This window comes from Rousettus aegyptiacus, unplaced genomic scaffold (genome assembly GCF_014176215.1).
Source record: "Rousettus aegyptiacus isolate mRouAeg1 unplaced genomic scaffold, mRouAeg1.p scaffold_m13_p_11, whole genome shotgun sequence".
Taxonomy (NCBI): Eukaryota; Metazoa; Chordata; class Mammalia; order Chiroptera; family Pteropodidae; genus Rousettus; species Rousettus aegyptiacus.
The window spans coordinates 36,091,824-36,110,169 of NW_023416286.1; the positions used below are offsets into that span (position 1 = coordinate 36,091,824).

General features: G+C 38.2%; 1 protein-coding gene across 1 annotated transcript in view; it reads left to right on the forward strand.

The window, feature by feature from the left end:
* The first annotated feature begins 12,981 nt into the window (after positions 1-12,981).
* TNKS (tankyrase) overlaps positions 12,982-18,346 on the forward strand; it is a 179,506-nt gene continuing 174,141 nt past the window's right edge. Inside the window, exon 1 of the mRNA XM_016136124.2 lies at positions 12,982-13,685. Coding sequence (XP_015991610.2) covers positions 13,016-13,685 — 670 coding nt within the window. The 5' untranslated portion in view covers positions 12,982-13,015. The remainder of the gene's footprint in view (positions 13,686-18,346) is intronic.

Sequence of the window (18,346 nt, forward strand, 5' to 3'; positions counted from 1 at the left end):
CCATTAACTGAGCCCACTCTAGGGGCCAAGGAGCAAGGGAGCCTGGGAAATGTTCCATATGGTACAGGGCTGAGTAAGGGAAATAGCGGATCTGAGATCAAACTGGCAGCTGGTGGGCAAATATAGCATGAAGAGATAGATATACCTCTTTCAGCTGGAAAGAACACTCAGAATCAAAACTTTGGGGTCACCTCTATCACCTATGATCTAAAGTAACTTGAGTAAGTCAATTCACCTTCTCCAGCCTCAGGTTCTTTTGTACAAACTAGGGGTAGCTATGTGATCGACCTCTCAGAGTTGTAATTATCAAGTGGAAGAATGCATGTGCGCAGGTTTGTGAACTGCGAACCATTGTACTAATACAGGGCAATATTGCTAAAAGCAGAGGCGGCATTTTGAAAAAAAATGTCATCCGCCCTGAGAAAGTAGAATTAAACACTACCATCGATCTTCCAAAGAAGAACCAGAATGCTGCTTCTCTCCTCTCCCCTCCCCTCCCCTCCTCTCCAGTATCATTCCATCTTACTTTCCAACTTGGAAAGCCAGGCTGGTTTAACAATGAGAAAACTCACAGCAGGAAGCATTCTTCAATTCTGCCTTCAAAAAAAGAATTGGCTCTTTTCCAGAGAGGCTGCACCAGTTTACAGTCCCACCAACAGTGGGACTCCACATCCTCACCAACATGTTATTTGTTGACTTTTTGATAATAGCCATTATACTGGTGTGATGTCATATCTCACTGTGGTTTTGATTAGCATTTCTCTGATGATTAGTAATGTTTAGCATCTTTTCATATGTCTGTTGGCCATCTGTATGTTTCCTTCGGAGAAATGTCTTTTAGTGTCCTCTGCCCATTTTACAATTCAGTTGTTTATTTTTTGTTATTGAGCTGTATGGATTTTTATTTATTTTGGATATCAACCCCTTACCAGATTTATCATTTGCGAATATGTTCTCCCATTCAGTAGGTTGCCTTTTTGTTCTGTTGAACGTTTCCTTTGTTGCAGAGAAGATTTTAGTTCGCTATAGTCCGATTTGTTTATTTTTTTTTCTCCTGTTTCTCTTGATTGAGGGGATATGTCCCCAAAGATCTTACTCAGATTGATGTCAGATAGTTTACTTCCTATGTTTTCTTCTAGGAGTTTAAAGGTTTCTGGACTTACATTCAAGTCTTTAACCCATTTTGAGTTTATTTCTGGAAAGGCCTCAAAAAACTAAAAATAGATATACAATACAATCTAGCAATTCTACTTCTGGGTATTTTCCAAAGAAAATGAGAACACTAAATTGAAAAGACATGTGCACCCCTATGTTCATTGAAGCATTATGTACAATAGCCAAGATATGGAAGCAATTATATAGACAGACAGACAGACAGACACACACACACACACACACACACACACATACATCATGTATATGTGTACACACACGTGCACGCGCACACACACTGAAATATTATGCAGCAATAAAAAAGAATAGAATCCATTTTCAACAACATAGATGGATCTAGAGGGTATTATGCATGTGAAATAAGTCAGGTTGAGAAAGACAAATATTACATGGTTTCACTTATATATGAACTCTAAACATAAAACAAAACAGATAAAACAAAACAAAAAAACTCATAGAAACAGAGACCAAAAGGATGGTTACCAGAAGGGAGGGGGTGGGGGGATGGGTGAAAAAGGGAAGTCTATTATTGTCAATATATTGTGACAGATTTACCTTGTGACAGATGATTACTAGAATTAGTGGGGTGATCACACTGTAAGGTATAAATGTGTCAAATCACTATATAGTACATGTGAAAATAATATAACCAATATAAGATCATATACTAACTATACTTAAGTTAAAAAAATTAATTGGTTAAAAAAAAAAAAAAGCATTGGCTAGAGAAGTTGCAAGATTCCTAATGTCTGGACTCAGGATGTGGGCCACTGCCAAAACATAACCGGTAACTCTGCTTTCTCAGCTATAAAATCACGAGTTTGGGCAATATTATGTCTGAAATTACTTCTAGTCTAATGTTCCATGTCTTTCCAGTGAATAGTACAGTTTGTTTTTTATTTAGAGTAGCTGTGCTATGACTGGAACAAAGCCACAAAGGCTATAAAATAAAGACCTTTACGGCATTTGCTTCTCTATGCTAGTATAGAAGTATGTCAAGAGAGAAGATGTCTGACAGTTTCTGTAAACATCCTTATATATGTTTGCATTTTAATTTCCAAACTAAGTAATTATACTTAGGTAGACCCATCAGCAGGTGGTGATTCCTAATCAAGGACCAGCTTTATAGGATTGCCAGTGCTTGGCTACAGCAGACTCAATGACTTTAGTAAGGCCACAGAGATTGACGCATCCAGGACAAACAGACCAGGCTTTCTCAATGTCAAAGGCCAGATCTTAACATTTATGAGTTCTCACTCTTGAAGCAGCAGCAGCAGCAGCAGCAGCAAACAGCAGGCAGGAAGGACTGATTTCATTAAGAGGCATAAGCAGCCCCTGGGAGTTTGAGAGGAGAAACCTAGGAAAAGTCCAGACTTCTTAATCATCTGGCAAGTGAAAGAGTATAAATTTGGGTGTAAATGTGTGACCATATTCCATGGTCACAGCTGGGTAATGTCAAGACTCTTGTGTTATAAAGAGAAATAATAATGAGGTGTGGTTTTCAGCAAGTTTTTTTTTTCAACTATCCTCTTACACACATTTGTTTCCTGTGGCCCTTGTAATAAATCATAGTGGGAAAAGAATCTCTGCAGCTGATTCAGTGATATTGGAATAACCCTTGTATATTGCCTTAGAAACCAAGCATTCTAATGAAAGTAAAATTAGAAATAAAATAGGAAGAATACAAACTTTCAAGTCAGACAAACTGAGGGCTCTAAGTGAGTTTCATGGAGGGTTTATAGACTACATTTGTTAGGGACGCCTTGAAAACATTATAGTATGCACTTGATAAATGGATGCCACTGACATCATTCTTATTATATAATTGTAGTGTACCTCTGAAAGAAGTTCTTTTAGCAAACTCTTACTTTCTGACTATATATAACTGCTAGTTTCACATGACCAATAAGCAACCTCAGTCTTCTCAGTAGCTACCAAGAGCTACTGGGTTTCCTAGCTTAAAACATGTCTCTGTCACTTTGGAGTACCCTCCTCCTCTAAAGATGGACACTGTCGGTTGCTGACCTCTTTGGGTCTCCTCCACCTCTCCAAGTCTGGATAGTGATGATTATAAGTTCACCATGCTAATCAGGCTTAAAATATTAAGTCAGCCAAATCAATAAAAGCTTGGTATAATTAAAGTTGAGCACCTCTTTTTGTGCTTGAGGAAAACCATAATGATGCCCTTGCTCTTTAGAAAGGGTTGGCTAAAGTTTAAAGATTTTCAATAAGTTCAAATTTCTAAAGAGGTTTGTTTCTCAGATGGCCAAAGAAAAAATGATAAAAAGAGTTCAAGAGTAATATATTGGTGAGAATTGTAAAGATAATTACCCACATTAGTCACATGTTATCCATTTTCTTTCTCTGCTTTTTTTCTAAAAAACTGGGAAAGGAATCTAATAAAAAATATTCTGTGATAATGGAACAGATCCCTTTGTGAAATGTAAGTACACTTGATATATAAATTCAAATGACAATGCTATAACTGCCAGCTGTTGTTCAAATATTCTGTCCAAGTTTGGTGATGAGATGATATTCTATAAAGATACAGATAACTGTGTTGATAAGAACTTTTCCTTGGGTGACCTTGGGTTGACAAGGTGCTCTCCCAAGAGAGCTTGTGGTACGATTCTGGGTACTCTGCTTATAGAGTGCAACCAGCTATGCTGCATTCTGTCTGTCTTTAGAAGCACAGGGGACTTGGGTGCCCAGGGAGCAGCTTCTCCTGTGTCTGTAATGCCATTAATGCCACTCACCATTTATAATAAGATCTGGGTAATTAATGCTGGTACTTCATAAATGCACACTACACCTAACTGGCTGATTAGTATTTATTGGATGTCTATGATGTTTTCAATGATGTACAAAATAATAGAACTACAATTGTCGAAGCCGTTATTCCATGAAGTTTTCAACATAGTAGAGTTGTATATATTTGCAACCTTCTACAGCAAGAACCCATATGCAGGAGTGATGCTCAAAATATTTAACAACCTGCATGGCCCAGCCACCAAATACTCTTTTTCAATTGAACATCAGCTCTGCTTTGGTTGGATTCTTTAGCATCTGGGTGCATTATAGGAACTTTGCCATAAACTAATTCTCAGCCCTGGAACTCAAATAAGAAGACCAAATCATCTTGAGGTCTTGGAATCTAATGGTAAAAGGATCTTCTCAGCCCCATTGTAGCAACAATAATTCAGATCATATGTATTTTAACTTAGAGCATATTTTGGCAAAACAATTTTAAGGAAGAGATTGAATTCTATCCTTAGGGAAGAAACCCTCATATTTCAAATGCAGAAGTTTAGACCATCTTGGTAGGTTCCAGGATATGAGAAGAAATAGCCATGCTGGTCTCACATGGGACTAAATTCCACCAGCAGGCATTTCCTTCCTGAGCCAGGCTAGGGTCTCTAAGAGATGAAGGGCACAGAAGAAAACTGGAAAGTGAGCCAACTCCTTCCTGTGCCTTCTTGCAGCAGTAGCTGCCCACTCCTCTATGAGACCCATCATTTCCTACTTAAAGTCAGATTTGCATGTATAATTCACATAGTCTGAATGCCAAGAAGTCTGAATGCAAGGAGAAGCATGAGATGGGAGGAAGCTAAGCCTCTTGAAAGAATGAGTTGGAACACCATTCAATACCAGGATTCATCGAGACAGATTGGAAAAGCCTACAGTAAGCAGTGTAGTGGTAATAGAGAAATCCATTCTGGACACAATTCCTTTTCAAAAATGGGAAGGCACATAAGATTAAATAGGCCTGTCCCCCTGATTATAGGTGTACAAATGTGTAACAGGGATAGTATTCAAGGACCTTTTTGTTTGTTTATTAAAAAGATATTATTAAGAAAATAAGCAATGATGTCTACTTAGAATACAATTAAAACAAGAATAGTCTCCTTTTCATAGTATACATGAACAGAATAGTAAAGTAATAAAAAAAAAATGGAACTTTTTTTGGAAGTTAAAATTAACCTCTCACCCAGCTTCAGCCTGCTTCCTTTCAATCAGTTGGCTGACATTTCTGGAAGAAAATCTTCTTTACTTAAAATTAAGTGACTGCAGATGTTAAAAACGTCTACAAAATATCTTTACAGCAACACTAGATTACTTTTTGATTAAATAACTGAATACTGTAGCCTAGTCAAGTTGACACACAAAATTAAGCATTACAGTCCACCTCCTGTCAAGTTGGCACCCATAGCGATCTTCTTAAACTACTTAATATCCAAATACAGACGAGAAAGTCATACTTCAGCCTATACTGTGCACAAATGAAAACGTGCTAACCTTTTCCTCAGAAAAGTCCTTGGATGATTCAGTTCACCCTTCTCCTTAAACTGTAACTAAAATACTGATATAAAGTTAACTATTATAAATAAATTTTATGTTATATGATAAGGGGATAAGAGAGAAAAGAAAACATATATAGATCCATAACAAAATAAGAAATACTGTTAACATTTACAGTCTTAAATTCTACAACTAATTGCAGCTGGTATTTATAACTACCTTCTTCCATCACCTACACAATATTTTTATAACTCACAGGAGCACCATGGCTGGTCATGGTTCTTTGCCTAGTAGGATGACCCACGCATTCATTCCTGGAGGGTCTGGGCAATTAGTATTTTTGCAGAAATTGAGCTGTTATATTTTTCCATTGACTTCAACCATAGGACTTTGTAGTACTAAGAAATTCCTAAGAGATCTTGTGTACTCCAGACATTCTTTGTCTTGTCTCCATTTTGTAGCGGGAGCCCAATTTCCCTTTAGTAATTAGGAGCAACCAGCATAGTCAGTACAGTAACTCCCTCTGTTGCCTGTTAATTCAGAGGCATGAGGAGCCCCAAGTGGCTGGGTGGCAGTCTGATCATCCAGTTCAGTGAAATCAATAATGTGTCTCCTGATTGAAGCATTCCTTGCTTTGGAACTATGACTTCTAGACTAGCAGAGTGTAAGATCACAGGGACAGGAAGCAAAATTTTGTTAGTGTGTCACTACAGGTAATAGCGAGTGGTACCATTTCAATTTACAGCCTTTGACTCCTGGACTCATGAATCCTGACTATGGAAGAAAGAGAACCATACATTGGATGCTGAATTAGAGCACATAATCCTCTCAGACAACGATGCCCCAGCCCTGCAAAGTGTTGCCCCTAGCTTTTACTATACGTGAGTATTTTCAAAGGGCTTTTCACAGTTCTATCAAGCCAAGGGTTTTAAGATGATTGAGAACATGGTAAGACCAATAAATTTCATGAACACTGGCCCATTACCACACTTCATTTTCTGTGAAATAAATTTCTTGACCAGAAGCAATGCTTATAAAAATACTTATGCCATGATCGTGGATACAACATTCTGTTAAGTCTACAGATGGTAGTTTTGGCAAAATCATTACATGCAGGAAAGGCAAATCCATATCTAGAGTGTCTATTCCAATAAGAACAAAACACCGACCATTCCATGATGGAAGTGGTCCAATATAATCAACTTACCACCAGATAGCTGGCTGGTCATGCCAGAGAATTGTGCCTTATTAGAGACTTCACTTAGTTGACTGACTGGTCATTCAGCAGAAACTATATCCAGGTCAGCACTGGTGAGTAGAAGTCCATGTTGTTGAGCCCAGCCATACCTCAATCCATGCCAACATGGCCACTTTGTTCATGAGTCCATTGGATGAAGACAGGAGTGACTGGTAGAAAAGGCTGACTGATATCCACAGAATGGGTCATCTTGCCCACTTGATTATTAAAATTCTCTTCTCCTAAGGACACCATTTAGTAAGTATTCATATGGGACACAAGTATGTTCATGTTTTCTTTAAACATGTTTTAGAAAGGTCTATCTATATACCTCTTCTCAATACATTTTGACACTTATTTTCCAATATTTCTTCTAAGTACCTAACTCTGCAGCCAAATCATCAGCCACAGCCCATGAATTAGTATATAATTGCACATCTGGCTATTTTTCCTTTCAAGAAAAATGAACAACCTGGTGCACAGCTTAAAGCTCTGCTTAATGGGAGAATTTCCCTTCACCACTGTTCTTCAGGGATGCCCAAGAAAGGGGCTGTCCTGCTGTGCACTTTCAGGTGGTGTCTGCACATTGTGCAGAACATCTGTAAGTCAGGCACAAATTTTCTCTTCTTCAGCCAACTGATTTTAGGAAACTCCCTAAAGGCAAATTGGGAAAGAATAATGTATTAGGAGTGAGAGTCACTGGCACTTGGGCCATTTCCTGGAATAACTTACTTGAGCCTTTAGGATGTACTCAAAGCCAATCTTGTACATACCACTTCCATCTGATGATTGAGTGTGATGTGCACACCCAACTTTAAGGCTTTGTGTGTCAGATGACACCCAGTTCATGATGGGCATCTCAAGTCACATGGCAACTTGGTGAGCTACACACGAGCATTTGGTCTTTAATAAGACCCAACAGCAAACAAGTTTCTCAAAAGGAAGGTAATTATCCACAAAGGATGGCAAAACTTTGCTCTGAAATTCTAAGGGTCTGTGATGTTATTCACATATAGGAGTCTGCCAAAGGGTCCATGCTGTATCAGATGGCCCAAATGGCAGAGAAGCTTGCACAGCATCCTGGACCTGTTGCAGATTTCTTTTGTTTTGAACCCAATTCAAAACCAACAGCTTTTTGGGTCAATAAACTGGCTGAAGTCACACACTCAGGATATGTCTCCTCCACCCCTCACCCCCCAAAAAAACTGCTAGGCATTCTGCCTCTTCTTTGATTATAGAAGTGGCAAGATGCGACAACTTATTCTTCACCTTAGAAGAGATATTTTGACATGCTGCACACCACTGGACTCCTAGAAATTTCACTGAGGCAGAGGTCCCCCGAATTTTTGTCAGAATTATTTCCTGCTTCATGACATGCAAATATCTTATTAATAAGTCTACAGTAGTTGCTAATTCTTTCACACTAGGTCCAAGTCACATACTATCATCAGTGTGATGGGCCAATGTGATGTCTAAGGAAAGAAAAAGGCAATCAAGATCTCTGTAGACTAAATTATCACATGAGGCTAGGAAGCCAATATACCCCTGAAGTAGGACAGTGTTGACCCCATTACAGTTCTCTGACTGATTATAATGCTTTATCTTGTCCTCTCTTTCTCTGTGGTAAACTAACCCAAGACTGCCCATTACAGCAGGCCTCTTTCTTTTCTTTATGTAAGGGGTGCTGGACATTCTCATTGTCATAGGCTGAATAATGGTCCTCCCATTACTCAGCCTACATCTTAGATCCGGAACCCATAAATGTTATTTATGTGGTGAAAGGGACTTTGTAGATGTGATTAAGGTAAGAATTTTTAGATGGGGAAATTATCCTGGATGATCTGGGTGGGTCTAATGTAATTGGAATGGTTCTTTTAGGAGTGAAGCAAGAGGAGTCAGAACCAGACGGAAGGTAGTGTGATGATGGAAACAGAGTTTGGAGTGATGTGCTTTGAAGATGGAGGAAAAGGTCATAAGCCAAAGATTATAGGCAGCTGCTAGAAGCTGAAAAAGTCAAGTAAATAGTTACTCCCCTGAGAACCCCCAGAAATTAGCACTATCACTATCTTGACTTTAGCCCAGTGAAACGGACTGCAAACTTCTAACCTCAGAACTGCAAGAGAATAAACTTGTGTTACTTAGTTGTTAAGCAACTAAATCTGCAATAATTTTTCTTTCTTTCTTTCTTTCTTTCTTTCTTTCTTTCTTTCTTTCTTTCTTTCTTTCTTTCTTTCTTTCTTTCTTTCTTTTTTTTTACAGGGGCAGTAGTAAACTAATACATCCTGCCTAGGGCTTTGAGGTCAGCTTGTGCTATGAACTGATTGTGAAAAGTGAAGAGGACACATTTGCTCCTCCCCAGAAGCCATTCTACCTCTTCCCATTAAGCATTAGCCATGACATTTGAGGAATTAATCCCTGGAGTGGGTCATGATTAGTTCAAGCCCATCAGCCTTAGAGTTGGTTGATTCCAGAATACAAGCCCATGTCATTCAGTGCTGGCAACAGGAATTAATTTATAAGAGTATGTGACCCAACTTGGGCAAAGGAGATGTAGGGAGAAACAAAGAAAGACAGTCTCCCTTTTTTTGCTTTCTATTTCAGTGATAAAAGTAGAAACAAGAGTCTTTCTCAATCTTCTGCCACCATAGATAGCCATTTATTGCATCTGTGCCCATATTCTGCCTTTTGTTTTGATACTAAGGATGAACTGTCAGTGATTGTTTTTTAGATCTCATCCCTCTCACCTTCTTAAGGACACATTGCCTTAGCCATTCTCCCCTTTATTTCCTGCATCATGAATTTCCCCCTCTCTATCAGATTCTCCTCATCAGCATAAAAATATGCTTTTATTTTTCTCATCGAATGTACTGTACAAGTGATAGTGATACTGCTGCTATTTGAAGCTAGATCTCACTGTTTGAGACACGGAGTGATTGCCTCCTTGAATATTTACCTAGGGCTGGGCTATACACTGCTTTGTGTTCCCAAAGTACCCTGTTTGCACTGCCCTTGGACCACTCACAACATCGTGTTGACATTACCTATTTATGAATATATCTTGTCTACTAGACCATAAACACTCTACATTTAGAGAAGGTTGAATTCATTCTGGTAATCTGTACATGGTATGGTACCGGGCATGTAGAAAACATTCCCCTGCCTATAGAGGCCAGGTCCTTAACTGAGTAAAGCTGGATATATAGAAATCAACAATAGGAATAGTGGTCATACCACGTGGCAGCAACTATGCAACTTTAGTCTATAGCCATGTGAAAAAATAGGCAGGGAGCTTTATGCCATCTCATTTTACAAAGAAGCTGTTTATTAGTTTTCTATTGCTGCTATAACACATTATTACAAATTTAGTAGCTTAAAATAATACAAATTTATTATTCTACAGGTCTGCAGTTGTAAATCTGGCATGGGTCTCACTGGCCTCAAACCAAGGTGTTGGCAGGTCTGCATTCTTTTCCTAGGCTCTGTGGGAGAATCTATTTCCCTACCCTCTTCACCTTCTAGAAGCTCCCTTCCCCTTCATCTTCAAAGTCAGTGATGGCTGGCTGAGTTCTTCTCACATAGTATCAGTGCAATCTTCTCTCTCCCTTTTGTACTTTTAGGAATTCCTGTGATTACCTTAGCTCCATCCACATAACCTAGGTAAATCCCCCTATTTCAAGGTCAGTTGATTATCAATCTTAATTCTACCCACAACCTTACATCCATTTTGCCATGGAAGGTAACATAGTCACTGAGTCCAGGGACCAGGACATAAATATTTTTGGGGTGCAGTTATTTGAAATATCACAAGAGAAAACTATTAGGTGTTCTCTGATGCAAGGCCTTTCGATTGTTGGGTTTACTTTTTTTCTCTCATGGTGGTAAGCTCATCTTCTGTTGGCAATTTCTTCCGTAAACATTCTAGGTTTCAGAGATGATGGCAGACTTGGTTTCTCAACACTGTGGGCAGAATCTTTTGAGGGAGAAACCTGCATACTTCCAGGCTGAGATGTCCTCCTTTACAGAATCTCTACCTCTCTCACATCCTGATACAGACAGAAGGAACTATTTGCAATTCACCAATGATAAAAGGCCCTTTTAATTTTCAAGCTGAATAGGCCTTCCTTTATGACACTATAAAGCAAAAGTAGGATTGAGGCTGGAGAGCAACATTATTGGGTGAAAATGAACCTGTTTGTTATTGGGCAGGGAAAACTAGTCATGTCATTCAGGTAACCTTTTAATATCCCATACCAGAGGTCTTCTCCACTTTTTTTTTTTTTGAAACTATATTACCTATGCTGTTCTCTATAACCCTGTGGCTGTTTTGTAGCTACTAAGTTGTATTTCTTCATTCCTCCACTTCTTAATAATAGTAACAGCTGACATTTACATAGCATTTATCATGTGCCAGAAGCTGTTCTAAATACTTGACATATATTAACTCATTTATATCTCACAACTCTTAATATCCCCATCTTGCAGATGGGTCTGCAGAAAGGTTAAAAAACTTCTCTTGGATTACTCAATGTTTTATTCTGAGCAAAAACATCAAAACAAAGACAAGATACAAACAAGTAAGCAATACCAAGAGAAACTGCACAAACACCACTTAAACAGCTTACACTTACTTATTTCCTTCAACAAGCCAAACAACCAAAAGCAAGCAAGAGGAGAGAGTGGATAGAAGTCACGTATCACATGTAGACACACTAGATGCATTTTAGATTAGGGTGAACATTACTTCTTCTTGTAATCTATGAATAATTGGCCAACAGGGGACGAGGTGAGATATTCCTTAGGCCTCCCATTCAGCTAGAAGACTATAGTCAAGGGGGTACAAGTGAGTTGTGGACATCTAATATATTACATTGATTCACCCCCATTCTTCAAAGCTTCTCTGTGCTGTGCATTAATTTAAGATTCAAAACCAGAAGAATGTGTGCTGTGGACAGATTTTAGTTGCACTAATGGAGTTTTCCTATCCAGTCACACATGTCCATTTGTGAACAATGGCACACATTTATGAAATAGATGGATAATGTTAAGAGTTATCACCTGTAACCTCAGATTAGATAACAATAAATGTCAGTCATAATATTAACTATGTTTCTAACCTTGTGGTATTTCAATTAGATAGGAATATCAACATCACACTAATTATATTTAATAGCACGTGAAACAACAATTTATCACCTGGTTTAATATTTTGCAAAGCTAAACTTTTATTGATTATTCCATTCATTGTACATCTCTTTTGATGGCAGACAACAAACGTATGTATAGGCAGAGGAAAGAGAAAAAGTAGTTGCTTTAGAATGGTATCTGAAGATGAATGATGAAGAGCAGCCAGGTTCTTTAGTTTGGGAGGGGGAGGAAAGAAGGGTGAAAGTAACAGAGAGGAGAGAGAGGTTCAGCTAAAAAGAATTGAAAAGAAAGGAAAGAAAGGAACATATTCACATTATTTGAGTTGAGTTTGAGGTGGGAAATAAAAATACAAAGATAATAAAAAAAACAATTTTAGTAGCTAACATTTTTTGAACTATTAATTTGATTTTGTAGGGGGGAACCTGAAACAGAGTGATTCGATAGTTTGTCCAAATTTACACAGCTGGTCAATGGCAGAGCCTGAATTCCAGTCTGGAAATCTGAACCACATTTTAAAATGGGGTATTAACAAAGTACGAAGAGTGAGAAAACTTATAGAGAAGGGTCATAAAGATCAAGAGACTAACTGAGGAAGGATGGGGAGAGAAGGCTGCATGAAAAAAATTACCAATAGAATAATTATACTTATGCTTTATTAACGGACAGAGCACTTGTATATGTCAGCTCATTTAATCCCACGGAAAGTTCCGTGAGCTAGATACTATTCCATTTTTCAGACGAGGACACTTGTTAGATGAAAAAAAAACATTCTCTTTTTGCAGAGTTACACCTGAATAGCGGGCTCTGGGGCAAGATAAGGAAGACGAAAGGAGACTTGTCAACACAAAGGAGCAGGACAAGGTAAGCAAGCTGAAAGGGAGAAATGCAGAAAAAGGGTCCCATTTAGACAGAGGCTGGTTTCAGCTTTCAAATTTCCTCGGCGAGCCCGCCAAGGCATCACAAAGCCCGCCCCTCAATCACAAGGCCACGCCCCCTTCCCCAGCTGTTTTCTGAGCTCCCAAAACTTCCCTCCTTCTCTTTGACCCCTCCCACTCGTCTAGCATCATTTCCTGTGCGCTGGATGTTAATTGGCCTAGGAGTCGGAAGTGAGGGCGGGCGGTGGGGCCGTTGCCGCAGTGACAGTGCTGGGGGAGTTCGAAGATGGCGGCGTCGCGTCGCTCTCAGCATCATCACCACCATCATCAACAACAGCTCCAGCCCGCCCCAGGGGCTTCGGCGCCGCCGCCGCCACCTCCCCCACCATTAAGCCCAGGCCTGGCCCCGGGGACCACCCCAGCCTCCCCCACGGCGGGTGGCCTGGCCCCCTTCGCCTCTCCCCGGCATGGCCTAGCGCTGCCGGAGGGGGATGGCAGTCGGGATCCGCCCGACAGGCCCCGATCCCCAGACCCGGTTGACAGTACCAGCTGTTGCAATACCAGCGGCACAATCTGTACCGTCGCCGCCGTTCCCGTGGTCCCGGCAGTTTCTGCTTCATCTGCCGTTGGAATCGTTCCCAACCCAGCCGGCGGTGGCAGTAACAATTCACCATCGTCCTCTTCCCCGACTTCTTCCTCCTCTTCCTCTCCATCCTCCCCTGGATCGAGCTTGGCGGAGAGCCCCGAGGCTGCGGGAGTTAGCACCACAACAACATTGGGGCCTGGGGCAGCGGGACCTGGGCCAGGGGTCCCAGCTGTGAGCGGGGCTTTACGGGAACTGTTGGAAGCGTGTCGCAATGGAGACGTGTCCCGGGTAAAGAGACTGGTGGACGCAGCAAACGTGAATGCTAAGGACATGGCCGGCCGGAAGTCTTCTCCCCTGCACTTCGCTGCAGGTCAGAGACTTTTGAATTGTTTCTTAACGGTTTTGGTGTTGGGGACGGGGGTCCAGGTAGGGAAAGAAAACAAGTTATTGTGATGGAACAAAATAGGGGCGTGGTTATGGTTCTTTAACACCTCACCGGAAGACTAGATAGAGAGAGGTTCCTTTCTTTAGATTGTGCCTGGGTGAGGGGGCGTGGTAGGGGAACCTGGGAATCCATTCATTTTAGTGTTTGCACATTGATACTTGTACTCGATCCAAAATCTCCTAAATGGTAGTCTCTGGATGTTGTTATGCCTAAACTTTTTCAGTTCAGAGTGCATAAGAATTAAGTTATATTTGGGCACTTTTAATAATAGTTTTGTCTTTTGCTAATTTATTTCGTTTTTACAACAAAGGTATGTCCCATGAGTGATGTCTAGACCAGAAGTTGAATGTAACTCGAGCGTTTAAGGATTTTTCTTAGTTTTTTTAAGCCAGTGAAAGACATAAGTGAAGTTCGTGAAAGTTTTCCCCTTTCTCATGGAGTTTACAGTTGAATTAGGTAGATCGAAATATGCCTATATGAAACAACTGGAGAAAAATGTTTGGATGCATTATATGATAGTAGAAAAAAATATAGGCTTGGAAGTTCTAGACACTGCTATTTGTTAGTCGTTTAACAGTTGTTTTACCTTATCTCAGTTGCCTCAGTTTTCTTATGGCAAAAATGATACACTAAGGTTGTCTGAGGATTTACTGAGAAGCATTTGGCACATAAATTCAACAAAAAAAGTGCTAATTCCTAAACCCTAGGCTGCACACTTTTGTATTTGTCTTTTTTAAAGCAATTAGTTGACTATTTTCTTTTAAAAACACCTAATATGTTTTTATAAAACACAGAAATAGAAAAAAACGAAGGACATAATCTCATGTCCAAATAGTTACTCTTGATGTTTTTAAAAATAAAGCTTTTAATGTTATATATGTTAGAAATGTACATGTTATGTACACATCATATAATTCGTATAGGACAAAAGTATTACAAAATGAAAAAGCACCACCCAACCACAAACATAGATAACAAGCCAAGTTACCTTCTGTTAAGCTTTTGGTATGTTTCTAATATGCCTTCAATGTGTCTCTAAATGGTAAAATATATGTAAAGAACTTACTCTTTGTATTATTTAAAAAATTTTTATTAAAATTATTGAGGTGACATTGGTTAATATAATCATAGGTTTCAAGTATACAATTCACTAATACGTCATGTGTATATTACATTGTGTGTTAACCACCTAAAGTTAAATTTTCTTCCGTCGCCTTACATTTGACCCACTTTACCACAACTTAGAAGATATTATTACCCTCGTTTTACAGATGACAAAAGTGAAGCACATATTCTTAAAATAAGTCCAAATTCACACAGTAAGTGGTGGAACCTGGATTTGAACTCAAAACAGTTTAATTTTAGAGCTTGTGAAATCAAGCCTAAACTATTAAAAGCTATACCTGGGTTAATGTCACTTGTCATTTTTGTGAGTAAATGTGAGGAGTTTCTACTTGGGGGTATATACCCCAGGAGTAGCATTCACACATTTTTTTTTTATTGCAGCCTAATTTTAGAAACATATTTTACATTGTCACACACAGGAACTGAATCAAAAGTTTCTGGAAACAATACTTGTCTTTATAATATATGTTGTGTTCTGATATTTTATATTCTATTCCATTTCATTCTTTATAAATGCTGTTTGTGACTCATTAATGGATCATGATCAGCAATACGTGAAACAGGAAATCATTTTTAGATCACTGGATCCATTCTTGACAAAAAGACAGTACTATTAGTGTAGTGAGTTGAATCATAAACAGGATTCCATCTAAGTAGACATTTGCTCAAGGATATTGCTTATTTTAGATGAAATAACATTTCTTTAGGCCAATGAAAGGTCTAAGACTGGTACTATAAATCATGGAGGTTGTTTACTTTTGGATACTTTATTCCAAATTTTGACTATTTTAATATATTGTTTCACAAACCTTGTCATTTCTCAGAATACTGCATTATAAGAAATCACAGATGATAGTTATATTTGTGTAATAATGTAGTTATTTTTAATTAGCCACACATAGGGTTTGTCTCCCAGATCACTTCCTGTTTGTCAAAATAGTTACTTTTAATTCTGTTTTAGAGTTTTATATGTACCCAGATAAGCTAGAAGACAGTCAAACAGTCCTGTAATTATGTTGTAGTTATGATACTTTAACCTTGAATTGGCTTTTATGTAAAAAAAATTTTAGTTCAATTGTGGAAAACAGACAAAACAAAAACAGCAAAACTCTCCATGGTATAAAAAACATGACACCGTATAGTCATTTTACCATACTTCATATTTGTGTGCATAGCACCAAAGTTTTGTTAAATCTAGTGTTCGTCATGCATAGGCTAAGTAATTAAAAGTAATTCTCAGTTGACTGTTAGCTGGTTTGAATGCTGGCTATTGAATTGTCCTGGAATAGCTGTTTTAAAGATAGGAAATTGGTACAGTTCTTTGGATGGAAAAGTTGAAAACTTCTAGTTCATTTTTCCACAATATTTAATACTGACCCAATTTTGAAATGGCAGATAGTCCTTACCCTTATGGAATTTACAGTCTAGTGAGGAAGACTAAACAAGAACAATAATAAAACTCCACAAAGTATGTAACCTAAAGTGATAGGAGAAGTATACAGTCTGTTGGAGCACGGACTAGGGACTCTTGTCCTGGTTTTAGAATATGAAGAAGTCTTTCTAGATAATGAGGTTTTTTTTTAAAGCAGGGATGTAAAAGATGAGTCCAAGCTAGCCAACTAAAGATTAGAAAGAAGAATGTTAATAAATACCTTTATTTCCATCTTAGTAATGATGGAATGAAATGAAACCATTTTTAAAAATCCAAGAAATGATATGAAGTCATGTTTATTAAACTCTTACGACTTTTTAAAGTGTTACCATAAGAGTAGCCAAAATTCTTTCCAGCAGGGTGATTAAGAATACTTTCTAGTCTATTTTGGACTGTGATAATTATTTGTTTAAAATATGGCTTAGAAACAATATTAATAATGGAATCACCGTATCCATAATTAGAAACATAATCTTCAGTTTCCATTGTTGATACAGATACTCAAATACTATTTCTAATGCCTCCTTAAGATGGCCATTATCAAAATGACCCGGTCTTTTATTGTTGACTAGAGTTTATGTAAGACTTTCTCTTCTACAGATAAGATCCTTGACTCTGGTTTTCTATTGTTAAGAAAGCAGCAGTCAAAGCTTTATAAATAGTATCAATTTAGAGTGATGATATCTCCTTAGTTCCTTGCATACTAGTACATATTTTTGTTAAAGGATCAGTGTATTCTGATGAGGCTTCTTTTTCAAAGAAAAGTTTGATGAGGTCTTAGAAAAAAAGGGCTTTTAACAAAGCATTGAATTCTGAGATTTCATAGTGTTTACTTTAAATTGAATACATTTTGGAATAGGCTTCTTGGTAGTTAATTAACATATGACTTGGATTAGGATATGTATTATAAGGTATTTCGGTATCAAAACCAGCAAAGTATGTATGGCAGTTTTATGCTTTCTTTGGCTTTGGATGATACCTACAACAACACACATTTAATCATACAGAGGTTGCCTGACTCATTCCTGTCTCTTCTGATTTTTCAGCATGACCATGCTTGTCTTTGTTTTTCCTCATCACTGTACAAATGCAGTTCCTAGTGAAAAACACTGTCCTCTTAACTGTTGCCCATCAGTGGATAAAAAAAATGAGCCAAAATGCTCAGTCTTGGAGTGGAAATTTTCATTGTCCGGCAAGGTCCTTGATTATACTTTTAACCAAATGTCCTGCCTCAGAATTTAAGAAGGGTCTAACTTGGTAACGGAAGAAAAGGAACCAGTTTCATAAATATCTTCCCAGACTTGAAATTGTTAGCTATGACTTAGATTATCTTACTGTTTTCTTAAAACCTTAAGCTTGTTTGTGTAAGTGCAGGTCTATATCTAGACTTTTCACTCTGTCTTATTGATTTGTCTGTTTTTGTGCCAGTATTACTTTGGCCTGATTACTGTAGCTTTGTAGTTAGTCTTGAAGTTGATAATGTAAATACTCCAATTTGGCTCATCTTTTTCAAGATTGTGTTGAATCTACTAGGTCTGTTGCCTTTTCATTGAACTTTTAGAATCTCAACACAGCATACCGAGATTATGATTGGGATTATGTTGCATTTACAGGTCAGTTTGGAGAAAACTGACATCTTAACAATAGTCTTCCAATTCACGAACATTGTTTAGTCCTTTTATTTTATTTTTTTTTGTAATTTTTAGTGTAGGGGTCTTTTTTGATGTTCGTTATTCCTAAATGTTTTTAATGTGTACTGATGTAATAGATTTTGAATATTTTTTATTTTCACATGTTTGTTGTTGATATCAATTCGTGTATTAAGACTGTAGAACTAAATTATTATTTCTAGTAGCTCTTTTGTAGATTCTTTAGGATTTTCATTAAAGAATCATAGTATCGAGATTTCCAGTCAAGGGGATAAAGTAGGTAAATGCTTGCCTACTGTCATGGCTACGTCAAAATTACAATTAAACTACAGAACAACCAGCATTTAGAATCACCTGAAGTGTAGCTGAATGGAAGTTCT